At 39.0% G+C, this 13,300-nt stretch overlaps 1 protein-coding gene across 1 annotated transcript in view; it reads left to right on the top strand.

Moving 5' to 3' along the window:
* Positions 1–6,992: 6,992 nt before the first annotated feature.
* Positions 6,993–13,300, top strand: part of LOC107104255 (SITS-binding protein-like) — a 34,897-nt gene continuing 28,589 nt past the window's right edge. The window contains exons 1-3 of the mRNA XM_015404217.1: positions 6,993–7,107; positions 7,186–7,842; positions 10,926–11,097. Of these exons, the coding sequence (XP_015259703.1) occupies positions 7,372–7,842; positions 10,926–11,097 (643 nt within the window). The 5' untranslated portion in view covers positions 6,993–7,107; positions 7,186–7,371. The remainder of the gene's footprint in view (positions 7,108–7,185; positions 7,843–10,925; positions 11,098–13,300) is intronic.

Below are 13,300 nucleotides of genomic sequence, written 5' to 3'. Positions count from 1 at the left end.
TTTTTTTTTTTTTTTGTCATTTCCCAACATTATAGCACACATTAAAATGTGTTTGCTTATTTTTTTAAAAAATGACCAACAGTCTAAGGATGCTGTTTAAAAAGATAGTTTAGAAGTACTTGCAAGGTTTACCATAGCCTTATCCTGTGTCTCTTTCCTGCCAGAGTTCTGTGATGGATCAGCGGGTTGAAATGAAGACTGGGATAGGAGAAAATGATCTTAAGGTATGTCAGTTCCCCCTTTAAAGATATCTGGTGCGCTGTACCACTGAAGACCTCGATTTGAACACATGACCTTGTTCATGTTACAACTCCTCTCACATTACTTTTTTTCCCCAAAAAATATTTCACAAACCACTGGAGTCTTTAAAATATTACAAGATGAACCATGTCACGCTGCCTTTGATAAATTTAGACATTACTATTCAATTCAGTTTAAATCAATGTAATTTTATACAGTACCAACTCACAAGAGGTGTAAAATCAAAGGGAGTCTTTACATGACAGAACATTTATATAAAGCCATTTCTAGTCAATTCACTCCAATCATGTAGACAGATAAATATGTAATTAGTACATCCCAAGTTACATTTATTCCAATTTGCTTTTAGTTATACTACAGGCTTCGGTTTTCCTCATGACTGTGTTCTTTCCCTTTGGCTCTTTGTCCTGTACCTTCACCAACTGCTGCACCTCAAATCATCAGTCCAGCAAGCTCCTGAAGTTAACCTTTACTCGGCCCATGTCTTGTGGAAGAAGGTAAGGAGAGTTGTGTCACTCTGAGATAAAAATCTTTTACGGGTGGGAGGTGGACCACCCTATCTGGTGACCTTGTGCCCCTAGAACACTCTGCAGCTAATTACTTTTGAACATAGTTGAAATGGTCATGAACTTTAGAAACACCACACTGCCACGCTTACCCATCATCCTGTGTGACTCACCAATTACCACTTTGGACTTTTTACACCTCATAGACCCCTAGGGCCTCAAGGGGGAGCTGACCATCTCCTTCCCAACTGAGAGGGAAATTCCTTCAGCAGCTGAAGAAGTTCAGCGTAGTTCACTTCTATTTCACCATCATTGAGTCTGTCCTCATCCATTACTATCTGGTATGCTGCTACCAAGCCCAGGGATCAGGGCAGGCTGGAGTGTATCATGATCACAAATAGGGTGATTGGATGTGATCTTCCTTCTTTTTATAACATTACACCTGCAGAACTCAGGGGCAAGCAGGTCAAATTATAGTTGATCCCTACCACACTGAACACAAACTGTTTCAGACTCTCCCCTCTGGCAGGAGACTGTGGTCCATCAGGAGCAACACCACCCACCACAAGAAAAGCTTTGCTTTCACATATCATAACAGCCCAACAGCACAAGATGCCTCCCTTCACCACAGAGGATTTTAAAAGGCTTCTACGTACTGACTGGAAGTGAATGTGGAGGCAAAGGCTGGATATATAAATTATACAACCCTGCCAGTCTCAACCCTGCCAGTGTGACAAGACACTGAGGTAACCCCACCAGCAGTTTAACTAACCAATGCAACCAAGAAACAATGTACTGATTCTAATTACAATAATCAGACCAGTAGCCCTTGTTAGGAGACTCTGGGAGCAAAGCTGAAAAACAAACATTTCAACCCAGATCTGAGAAGATGTCTAATAGGGAGAACACCGCATGTAGCTGACAAAACTGGATGACACTTAAGTAAAACCTGTCCGCTACTTCAAGTAGAAGGTAAACAGGCGCAAAAAGCCGTTTGTTCCAAAAACAAAGGATAAGAAAGGAGAGATTACTGATGATAACAAGGTTCCACTGAAAAAAATGTCTGCTGCCTTTCTCCATGCTGACCTTCAGGAGATAAGCCTGTTTCCGGACACATTTATGAGAACATTCAGCTCTCTCCTAAACAGCATCATAACAAGCCAACTCCTAAACTAAGAACAGTAATAGTAACTGATGGTGCTTTGAGTGAGATTAAATGCATTTGCAACAAGAAGGATACAGAAATAGTGAATATGGCTTAAGCATTGTGTCTGAAATCTCAAAGAGGATAACACAGATCACAGAATCACATCCCACCTTGAAGAAACCAGTCATTCACATTGAAGGACTAAATGATGCTGCTAAGACGAAGTCAGAAATATTAAAGAGAGATTTTATTAGTCTGCTTAGGACTGCAAAACTATAATTCTAAAGTGTTGCTTAGTGGACCTATAGGAGCTACTTCAACAGGAGATTAAATGTACAGCACATTTTTCTACCTGAATATATGGATCAAATAAGTCTGCTCTGTAAGATCAGTTAGCTTCATTGATAACTTTATTGTCTTCTGGGAAAAGACACCTCTTCAAGAAAGATTGGTTTCACCGAGGTCAGATGCAAAAACTTTGGCTTCCAACATTTTCTATCAGAATATTAGATTATAGACAGATCAATATATGGATGTGCCCTAATTTTCTCACACTGAATAAAAACAAAACTGAGGTAATAATAATCTTTGCGCCGAAGGAGGAGAGATCCAAAGTTAGCACACAGCTCAAGCTACTACAGCTAGAAACCACTGGTTATTCCCAGTGTCATGGTGTCATGATAGATGCACTAAGAAAGTACAACACCTCGACCCGACTCTGAATCCTTACACTGGCTCAGTGTAACTCAGAGAATAGACTTTAACATCTGTGTGTTAGTCTATTAATCACTGAATGGATCAGCACATAAATACATAGCGGTATTGTTGTCAGAGTAACAATCACCTCACTTCTAATTCAACACTACTATGTATCCAGCACTAGAACCAAACATGAAGAAGTAGCATTTAATTCCTATACTCCAATTACCTGAAACAAACTTTCAGTAGACTGTAAAAGTACTGAAACCCTGAGTTCTTCTTTTTATTAAAGTTAAAAACCCATTTGCTCAGAACTTCCTTTTACCGTTAATTTTAAACTGTTATCTGAGGTATCATTAGTTTAAGTTTGTGGTCCAACTGTCTTATTTGCTTCACTACCTGCTTTTAATATGTTTGTATCTTTACTTTCTTTTATTGTTTTTATTTTCCTCCAATTTTATTGAGTACATGCAGTTCAATGCAGTGAGGAATACTCTGATCTTAATATTGGAGAAACCAAACAACCTCTCCGCAGACGTATGGCCCAACACAGAAGAGCGACCTCCTCGGGACAAGACGCTGCGATACATCTACACCTTATGGACAAACAACATTTTTTTGAGGACCAGAATGTTCACATCTTGGACAAAAAAAATAGGTGGTTTGAGAGGCTATTCCAAAGGGGCGGACCCCTTCACCCGTTTCAATTTGCATGTTTTCAAAACAAAAACAAGACTTTGTTGGGCTACTGTATAAAACCGCAAACTCAATGCTATTTCTGATGTTTGAATTAAAAAAACCTTCCAGGATAGTAGGCGAAATGTCTTCAAACTTGGAAACTAAGGCTACATTCACACTGCAGTCTGAAGTGACCCAAATCCGATTTTCTTGGCCCATACAGTATGCGACCTGTTTCTGATCTTGTCATGGCTGTCTGAGTTACACAGATCCGATTTTTTCCAGTGTGCCCAAGATCACTTGGCTATGTGGTCCTGAATCCGATATGAATCTGATCTTTTCAAATGCGACCTGTGTCTGAACGGCCAGGTCACATTTGTTCGACCTGAACACCATTAGCACTTGACAAAGGTCACTATTCTGGGTCTTGCTATGAAGAAGCTGCAAGAAAAACAAGAACCATGGCGGACGATAATGCGGAGAGCAATATTTATGTTAAACCATCTCTATAATAACTGTTGTGCAGAAACATAACCGTGTAAGGTTGAGTGGAGGTTTGTAGAGGACCCAAATGCAGAGATAGAAGCTGAGTTGGTTTCTTGCAGATTTAATAAGGAGTGATGGCAACAGAAGCATTTAACCAGAAATAACTAATTAAGGAACACAGGAGCCAAGACAAAGGGGAACATATGGGTTAAGGAGGGAATGAAGAGAAGCCAGCAAACAGTAACTGCAAAGGAGGAGTATATATGCCAAACAGTTCAAAGAGTGGAGTAATGAATTAATTGGGAGCAGGGGTGGACAGAAGGATCTAGAAGGGAGCTAGGGGAAAGGGGACTGAGATGAGGAAGGAACAAAACTTAAGCAAGAAATACATAGGAACTCAAATACAACCAGAAAAAACTAGAATGACGGGCACGGAGGCCTTAGTCCTCGACGTGGCCGACCCGGCTTCAAATCTGATCTGTGGTCCTTTGATAGAGGGAGGAAATCAACTCTGTTGCTGCATTGTAAGTTTGTGAAAGTTCAAAACCTCACTCCCTCTGTTTAAGGTTGTTTTTTCTTTCGAGTTTTTGCGGCACAAGTGCCTCATTTTTTCAACAGCAGGCTGACAAGAAAGGGGGTAGGAGAGAAGGGGAGAGACATGCGGCAAAGGACCACAGGTTGGATTCGAACCCGTGTCGGCCGCGTCGAGGACTAGGCCCCCGTATATGGGTTGTGCACGCTAAGCACTGCACCACCTGCACCGGCTTCCTTTACACCCCTTTCAAGCCACATGTATTCTTTGTCCACAATGTGAACATTTTGGTCCTCAAAAGAATGTTCTTTGTCCATAAGGTGTAGATGGGCCGCAGCGTCTTGTCCGGAGGAGGTAGCCCATCTGTGTTAAGCCATGCGTCTGTGGAGAGCTTGTTTGGTTTCTCCAATATAAAGACCAGAGTATTCCTCACTGCACTGAACTGCATACACCACGCCGCTCATATTTAGTCTGGGTGTTTTGTCTTTAGGACGCACTAGTCTCTGTTTAAGGGTCTTGTTTGGTTTGAAATGTACTGGGATTTTGTTTTTTTGGAGAAGATCCTCTTAAATTTTTCAGAGACTGCAGCAACGTATGGGATGACGATGTTTTTTGCATTTAAAATTTTCTCAGCGTTATGTTCTGCGTGTCTCTTGGATTTCCTTGCTAATTTGCCAAACCCCCAGTTTGGGTATCCACAGGTTTGGAGAGCATCTTTGATGTGTTTCTGTTTCCCTTCTGTTTTTGTAAGGTCGTGCTCAGCCCGGTGTTGTAAGGTTCTGATGACAGAAAGTTTGTGTTTCCTTTAGTTCCATCTGGGGTTTTACCTTTGTTTGTTTGGTTATTTGTTTTTTGATTTTTTTTTGTCCTATAAAACAGTGCAGAAGAAAAACAACTGTAAACCTTACATTTAAATTTGCCTGCTTACATTCATCACATTGTATAACTGTTATTTTTCTTTGTTCATCTGCAAGAATATTATGATTACAGTTACCTTATTCACCTCAATCTCTTTTTAAATTTCTTAATTATGCAAATTACAATTTGAATAAAGGAAACAAAAAGGAACAACTTACAAGTGTTACAGCTGAAAAAGCTTTTCATTGTTGTCATTTTACAGCTTTTACCACTATTTCTCTTGCCTGTATGTTTTGCTGCCTGTTATTCTTCATCCAGTTCAGTTCTTATGTGCAATGCACCAATATTTGCATTTGTTTCCAAGTATCACCTCTCTTAAACACAGTGTTTTCCACCATGGTCTAGCAACTGTTTCCTTTAGGAATATGTTGTGCGACAGTAAAACATTTATGAGATAATGTGATGTAAATCTGCTAACTTAAGCATGACATGCATCTTTTCACTATATTCAGTGTTTCTATGCTGTGATTATTTGTTAATACACAGTAATGTTGACTATTGATGTAAGACTTGCTTTAGCCCCTTTTATTATATAAGTAAACAATTTTTCCCAAAAGATTTTAAATGAGCAGTTGCATCTTACTGACGTAGGAAAACACCTGTATTGTGCTGCAGTCTGCTTAGAAGCATTGTGGTGAGAAAACTGTGGTGGCCCTGCATAATCTATTTTAGGCCCTTCTTATATATGAACACAGACTTAAAGTAGGGGCCCTTTACAGAGGTGTGTCTGAGGCCCCAAAATGGCTATGACCAGTACTGACCTCAAATAGGTCATTAGTATTTGTTTCTTTTTTCTTTGCATGACTGATATTGAGGGATTTCTTCTTTCAACATTTTTTTCCATCTTGTCATACTTTATCATGACATCTCTAGTGGGTGTAGATGACAAAAGATTGATGTGTATTAAACATTGCATCCCTCAGAGAATTGCTTTGTTTTTCACCTCAGGTCTGTCTTAAGCCTGCCACACAGGCTGTCAGATTGAAGTCAACTGAGACTTAGCAATGACTGCCTTTCTTGGCCATATAGGGATGTAAGGGACCAGTCCACTTCAACCCCCCTTCTTCTACAAAGACAAATAGAGATGGTAACATAGTGTTTTGTGAAATACTGTACTGATTCCACGTGTTTCATATATTGTGAATCTCCTCCACACTGTTGAAAGGGAATTGTTTCATAATCTTCTAACAAGTGTGGTCAGCCCTGTTCCCTGCTTACCCCTTTCTGCCAAATGTTGGACTACACTTCTACATTTCTAGCTTCTAAAGTGGTGGCTTGGCCCCCTCAACATTAGACCCCAGATTTGGCCTTGAGAGAGATTTGACCATGATATATTTTTAAATAATAAAATGCCTTTTATATTTATCAAAACGAAAAATTATTGGAATAACCCTACATCAAATGAGATGGTGTTTTACTTTTTGATATTATTCTCATCCTTAAGCTACTGTGATGTAGTTTAACCATTAATGTTCTCCATTAAAGTATTCCAGAGGTAAAGATGAATGTGCATGTACCATTGCCACGTACTAACGAGGTCCCTCATTCTCTGTTTGATAACTTTTCCCTGTTTTACGCACGGGGAGCGCACAGAGAAGAGAAAAGAATCCCTTCTTCCCAGGTTTGTGCGCGCCTTCCTCACCCTCAGTGGGTAACTCCAGTGCCCTGCCAACCCCCCTTTTCACCCCCCCATTTCCCCTCTCTGCGCCGTTCCGCCAAAGGACCCGGCGTTACGTCAGAAAGTGCACAACACAAGCAAGGCAGAGTCTGCGGAGCTATTCGTAGACATTGCTGCCAACCGCGGCTCGGGGCTGCCTGCGAGCTCAACGCAGCCGGTGCAATATTCAAACACAAGCCTTATAAAGTAGCGACAGAATGTGGTAAGTCATTTGTTGATGAATGCTTTTTAGTTTGCTTGCTGGGATTTATTTGTCTCACAGCTTTTTTTCACGTGACAGGTCACAGTTGCTGGCACAATTACGCGTAAAACTAACAAGGAGAGTGAGCGGCGTGCAGATGGGGAGTAGACTGGTTTAAAAAGACAAAAATGACATGATGATGATGATGCAGCTGAGTTATTGACGCACGGATGCTTTTTTCTTTTTTTCAACTTTGATTTGTTGTTGAGCTGAATAACAAACAACATGCCCCACGCTCGAAATAGGAACCCAAGCCCCATCCCGGAGGTAACATGGGACACGGGACTCAAAGAGATGAACGAGACCTGGAAAGGGGCTATTGCTTGTCTGGGGGTAGCTGTCTTCTTCGTAATGACCATCGGGATCATTTACTGGCAAGTGGTGGACCAGCCCAACAAGAACTGGATCCTCAGGGGGACTTTCAGTGGACTCATCTGGGAGAGGAGAACCCACTCTCTGGTCATACAGACTCTGACCGAGGACAGGACCTACGTGGAGATAGACGTGGGAAACGTAGGGAATCCCGACATCGAGGTCCCATTCGTGAGGAACCTGTGCTGGTTGAACAAAACCGAGTTCTGCTACACATGGGACTCGGTGGCCGAGGTGAAGATCTCGCTGGAGGTTAACGAGGATGCAGAGACTGAGTGTTACAGCATGGCCTGGACGCCGGTGCACTGTCATGTGGAGCTGAAGGTAGGCGCGCGCACCGGTCAGACAGTCCGCGCTAGAAACCTCATTGCGCACAGCATAGGTGAATGAAAAGCAACAAACTTTATTATTGTACGCATTGAAATTACATTCAATGAACTGATTATTTGCTGTGCAAACCCAAACCATTGTCCCGAAATAAATTTGGGAGACCATACCATATCATATTCCGAGTTTATATCTATGTAGATAATTTATATATATTGGATATGAAATATTAACTATAACCCTTTATAGGGTACTCAGTGAAATACTTTGGAAATCAAAATATCAAGCCAATAGTGTTATTGGAATTCAGTATAAGACCTTATTACCTAAATAAAAAATATTTGTATATTTTGATGGTAAAAATGAATGTCAATGTAATAACAAGAAACGCCAACTTGCCCGAATACATTAAGAAAAATAACAAAAGTGTTTCTACAAGAAATTAATGAAAAACACTCTGAGAGTGATAGAAACACTTTTTTCTTTTTGGTCTAACATAACCTTAGAGACATTAATGCTGATACTGGTGCTTATTTTTTTTGTTTTGATTATAAACCTAAATATAATAGTTAACTAGGCTTATTATTTTTTTAACTTTACTTTTTTAACGTTTTACCTTTTTTCCAAACTTAATTTACAGTAGGTAATATATCATTCAAGGGTTTATCTAATTGTTCGAATGCCAAAATAAGATGTACAGCCATGTAGCAGCATCTTTGCTGGATGGCTGGATATAGATCTAGTGCTTCTAGACCTCACTGAGGGACGTGGGGACTCTATTTGTAAGGCTTATGCAGGTGATCAAAAACGGTAACTTGCACTATAAAGGGTTAATCTTTTCAAAATCTGGGTTTTTGATTAATTATATATCTTCAGTTTAATTATTATGATCATTTACCTGGCATGGTCACACAATCCTTTGTGGCAAAATGCATCTTTCCTCAAGTTTTGGGAATAATTATAAAGATAATGCAAATGTATATTTAAAAAAAAGAACGAAGCTATTTAAAAGACTTGAACTGAAAAAGCAAAAGTTATCATGCATTAGTTTATGTTACGGCAGGAGAAAAACACCAACAACAAATGGGTAATGCAGGAAGGATACTTCCAGGAGAAACCACCCTGCTAATTTGGCTTTGTGTTTGTGTGGGCTGATCGCAAGAAACACAACAATCAAACCCATGAGTTGCATTTACACACAAAAAAAAGAATGCAACCATTTTTGGCATTTACTTAATCATATTTAGTTACTTTAACATTTTTTTTTCATGTTAGCAGGGTAGGACATAAAACAATTGCATTAAAGTACCTAAATATGATTAAGTAAATACCAAAAACGGTTGCATTCTTTTCAGCATATAACATGCGACAGAAATAGCATGATTTTCAAAGGAATTGTTAGAGCTTTAAGACTCATCTTAGCTGCAAAGTTTTCAGTTAAAAATGAGTCAAAGGGTTGCAAATCATAGCAAGGCCACCAGAAACCTTGGTTTGACTTAATGCAACATCTTCATGCAACACGTTTGATCAAACCATATACTCTTTTGGTAATAAACACTTATATTTTTCTGTGGTGATATCAAATTAGATATTTACGAGGGGAAAAAGCAAATATAGATGAAATGGAAAAATCAAACAATAAGATAACAAAGAGAACTCTGATCAATATTCTGATGCTTTATGTGGTGTCACCAGAGTTATATGTGTATGGAAGCTTTTTTTTGTGATAGTAGATATTACCTTTCAGCAAACTAATATTTACAATAAGAAGAGCTGACTAAAAGTAGTATGGGATTACACCTTTAATTTTAACCAGTTTAACATTAGCTGGTGCTCTGATCAAACTTGCCAGAAAGCTGATCTTTAGTATACATCAATGACAGATATTTTTTTTTATTATTGTTTTTGTACTGTTTTTCATTCATGTTCACTGTACAGTAACTTGTCCATTCAAACTGTTGGTCTGAAATTTCAGAAGCACTTATTTATTGTGATATTTAGTGAGGTTAATCCATCTCCAGTGGAACATTCCTCATCATGTAACTCTCCCTCATGTTGTGTGACTGTTCCTGACAAATCTGTCTGTGTCCATGTCGCCTTTGTTGTCCTCATTTTCTCGAAATCCTGCCCTCTTAGTTGATTGGTTGGGCATGGATCCCAGCTTCACTGACATGTTTGTGCATTTAGTGAAAAGTCTTTCTTTTGGAAAACCCTATTTATTCAATCGCTTCTTAGATGTCCGATGAACAAGTATAACGTGACTCTTTGTGTCAGTCAGTTTTACAGTGAGGTTTTAGTTCATTTGAGTGGTAAAACATGAAGCTGACACTAAGTAAGACTAGACGGGATGTAACATAGATTTATTTCTATCCATTTTTGTGGTCTAATTTAAATAAAGTCTCACACTGCAACGGCCTACATTTGTTTCAGCATAAAATCTTTAGTAATAAAGACGCCTTAATTTACATATGTTGACAATAAGACCATGGAATCCTTTTTAATGCTCGCTATTTTTTTATGTCTTTTTTCATTATTTTTTTTTACTTGTATGAGTATTGGGATCTAATCCCACCAAAGTCTGATTGCTTCAGTATTTAAGTGCCTTTGCACTTATCATCGATCAGGTGAAAAGTAGACAATTTTTTCATTTCTGTTTACAAAGTCTTTTTTTTATTTTTATAAATCTCTGTGCAAACCAATCTAATAGAAAACACTAAAAACTGTGACATTTCCTGTTTATCTGGTAAAAACATAGAAAAGAATTTCAGTTTTCACCAACAGATATCAAGCACATACAAAAAAGGGAAAAAAAAGAAAATGTTATTAGATTATGAACTGGATATGATTCTAACTTTGCCACAGACCACGAAGCTCTTCATAAAACTCTGATTTATGGAAGAACTGATAACTTTTTCAGTGTCGCTAATGAAATGCTGCCAATGGCAATGAGTCGCCTAACATTCACTGATTATTTGTATTGTTGAACTTCCCATTTAGCACCTTTATCTATTAATCTAGAGTACTTCTGTTGCATTCAGTCTGTGCTTGATTGTGTTTGTGTACATTTTGCATTCTTTAAGGACTGCTTCTCCATGGCCAATGTCTCCTGGTACGGCGGTGCAAGTGTCCAGGGTCAGACCTGGCCAATTAATGATCAGAACATCACAATGCAGCCATACGTGGTCAGCGATCTGAGGGACACACCATCTGGATACGGCTCTCCCCTGGAACGCTTCTTTCTTGGTTCATCGGGTAAGGTGCCATTGTTTGGATTTGAAACATGCTCTTCATACACACACACCAATGAACACATAAGAACAGATAGGTCTTTTCTAATGCGTAACACGACACAGGGTCAGCTGTTTCTGCACACCTCTCACAAGGATTGTGGAAATCTGACACTGTCCCAGTGGGTCTGCAATCCCAGGGTGTGAGGGAAACCCACTGTTGAGTTGATTTGTTTTCATGCATCTCAAATCCCTTATGTTTTTGTTTTTTTGACTGCATATAAATCCAAACCTCTTAAGGCAGCACAAACAAAACACAATGCTGATTTGGTACGTTGTCTGACCCAGAAATAGAGTGTGGCATAATCCTGTCTGTGGCATTTCGCTCCATTAATTTTAGGATTAGATCACAAAGGGAAACAAACCACCTTTATCATCTTAAATTGACTCTCAGGGATCCAGGCGTAATTGCCTTTTGTCTCTATTAAAAGGACCGTTTTGGAAGAGAGCCCTGCCGACTTGTTTAACTCCATGGGTTATTTTTGGGGGGTGTTAGATTTTTTCCAGGGGGCAAAGCGGGAACCACTAGCGGATGTGAATGGTTAATGTGACTGATGAGGAATGTGTACAGTGCATGTGTACATGTGCTTGTGTGGCAAAGTACAGCATTAGCCTGTGGAACTTAATACTTAGAAGTTGTCCTAATCTGGTGTTTAGCCTTTGAGCAGCTTCTTAAACAAAATGAATTTTGTTCTCAAATATTTTAGACTGAATTACATTGTTATTCTGTGACGCAAAACAGTGATGAACATGGTCTGATACTGATTTTTTTTCTATGGTTTTTCACATAGATTTCCATTTTTTAATGGCTTGTGACAAACCAATTATTATTAGTGTCTCCTGGAAAACCTTTTTCAATTTTTTTTCACATTAACAAAGATATCATGGACAAAAGTAACAGAAAACAACTAATTCATCACATCAGATTAAAACTCGATAGTGCCAAAGGCATTATTTCATCAGATAAATACATACTTATTAGTTGACTTAAAAGGCTTAAAAAACACTAATGGAACCTTTAAATACAAAGGAAAGCTAAACTGTTCATATTTTTACTTAATGTATATAGCAAACTGAAACAAATTTCAAGGGTATAAATATTTTTTTTTCTATGGCACTCTTCATGCAGCTTTATGTCAGCTTCTATTCTGTAAATGTTACGCTTTAATTGTGTGTTACAAAAATGATAAAGTGCCAAAATTAGAGACTTAACTAACAGATTCTGTATTATACCTGACCTGTAACTGTATCATCACTCAGAAGGATATTAAAACAAATGCACACAAGCTCCTGCACCAATGTTACATAATTCAATTAAATTCAATTCAGTTTATTTATATAGCACCAATTCCCAACACATGTTATCTCAAGGCACTTTATACTGTAGTTCACCAGATCATACAGTCAAATTGATTCAGAGTTTTGTATCTAAGGAAAACCAGTTGATTGCATCGACTCACTAACTCGAAGGCAATTCCTCAAACTAAGCATGCTTGTAGCGACAGTGGAGAGGAAAAACTCCTATTTAACAGGAAGAAACCTCCAGCAGAACCAGGCTCAATGTGAGCGGCCATCTGCAGAGGCCGAATCGGGTTTTAAGGAGACAGAAACAGACATACAGAAAGAAGCAGAGATACAAAAGGCACACAGCCAAGCAGACGAGCTCTGAGCCAGCCATGAAGAGAGCACATCCAGCCAGTCACAGTCAGAGAAACAGGACTACACTGAAAAACAGGTCGATCTCCAACATCTATAAACACAGGTGTTTATGGCAGCAGCACAGCTGATATTTCTCACCAGGATGGTGTCACAGCCAAACAGGAACAGATGAGGCGAGGCTACTTTGAGAAAAAACAGAGAGAGCAAAACATTAGAGATTGAACTAACAGATTCCGCAGAGTGGGAGAAGGGAATTGAATGAAGCAAAATGATGAAAAAAGGGTCCCTATGTCCTCCAGAAGTCTAAGTCTATAGCAGCATAAATATACAGATAGCTCAAAATAACCTCAGCCTCTCTAACTATAAGCTTTATCAAAAGGAAAAGTTTTAAGCCTACCCTTAAACGTAGACAGGGTGTCTGCCTCACGGACTAAAACTGGTAGTTGGTTCCACAGGAGAGGAGTCTGATAACTAAAAGATCTGCCTCCCATTCTACTTTTAGAAATTCT

Source organism: Cyprinodon variegatus, unplaced genomic scaffold (assembly GCF_000732505.1).
Source record: "Cyprinodon variegatus isolate N-32 unplaced genomic scaffold, C_variegatus-1.0 Scaffold1668, whole genome shotgun sequence".
Lineage (NCBI taxonomy): Eukaryota > Metazoa > Chordata > Actinopteri > Cyprinodontiformes > Cyprinodontidae > Cyprinodon > Cyprinodon variegatus.
The sequence above is the reverse complement of the archived record's forward strand: the minus strand, read 5'-3'. Positions and strand labels throughout refer to the sequence as shown.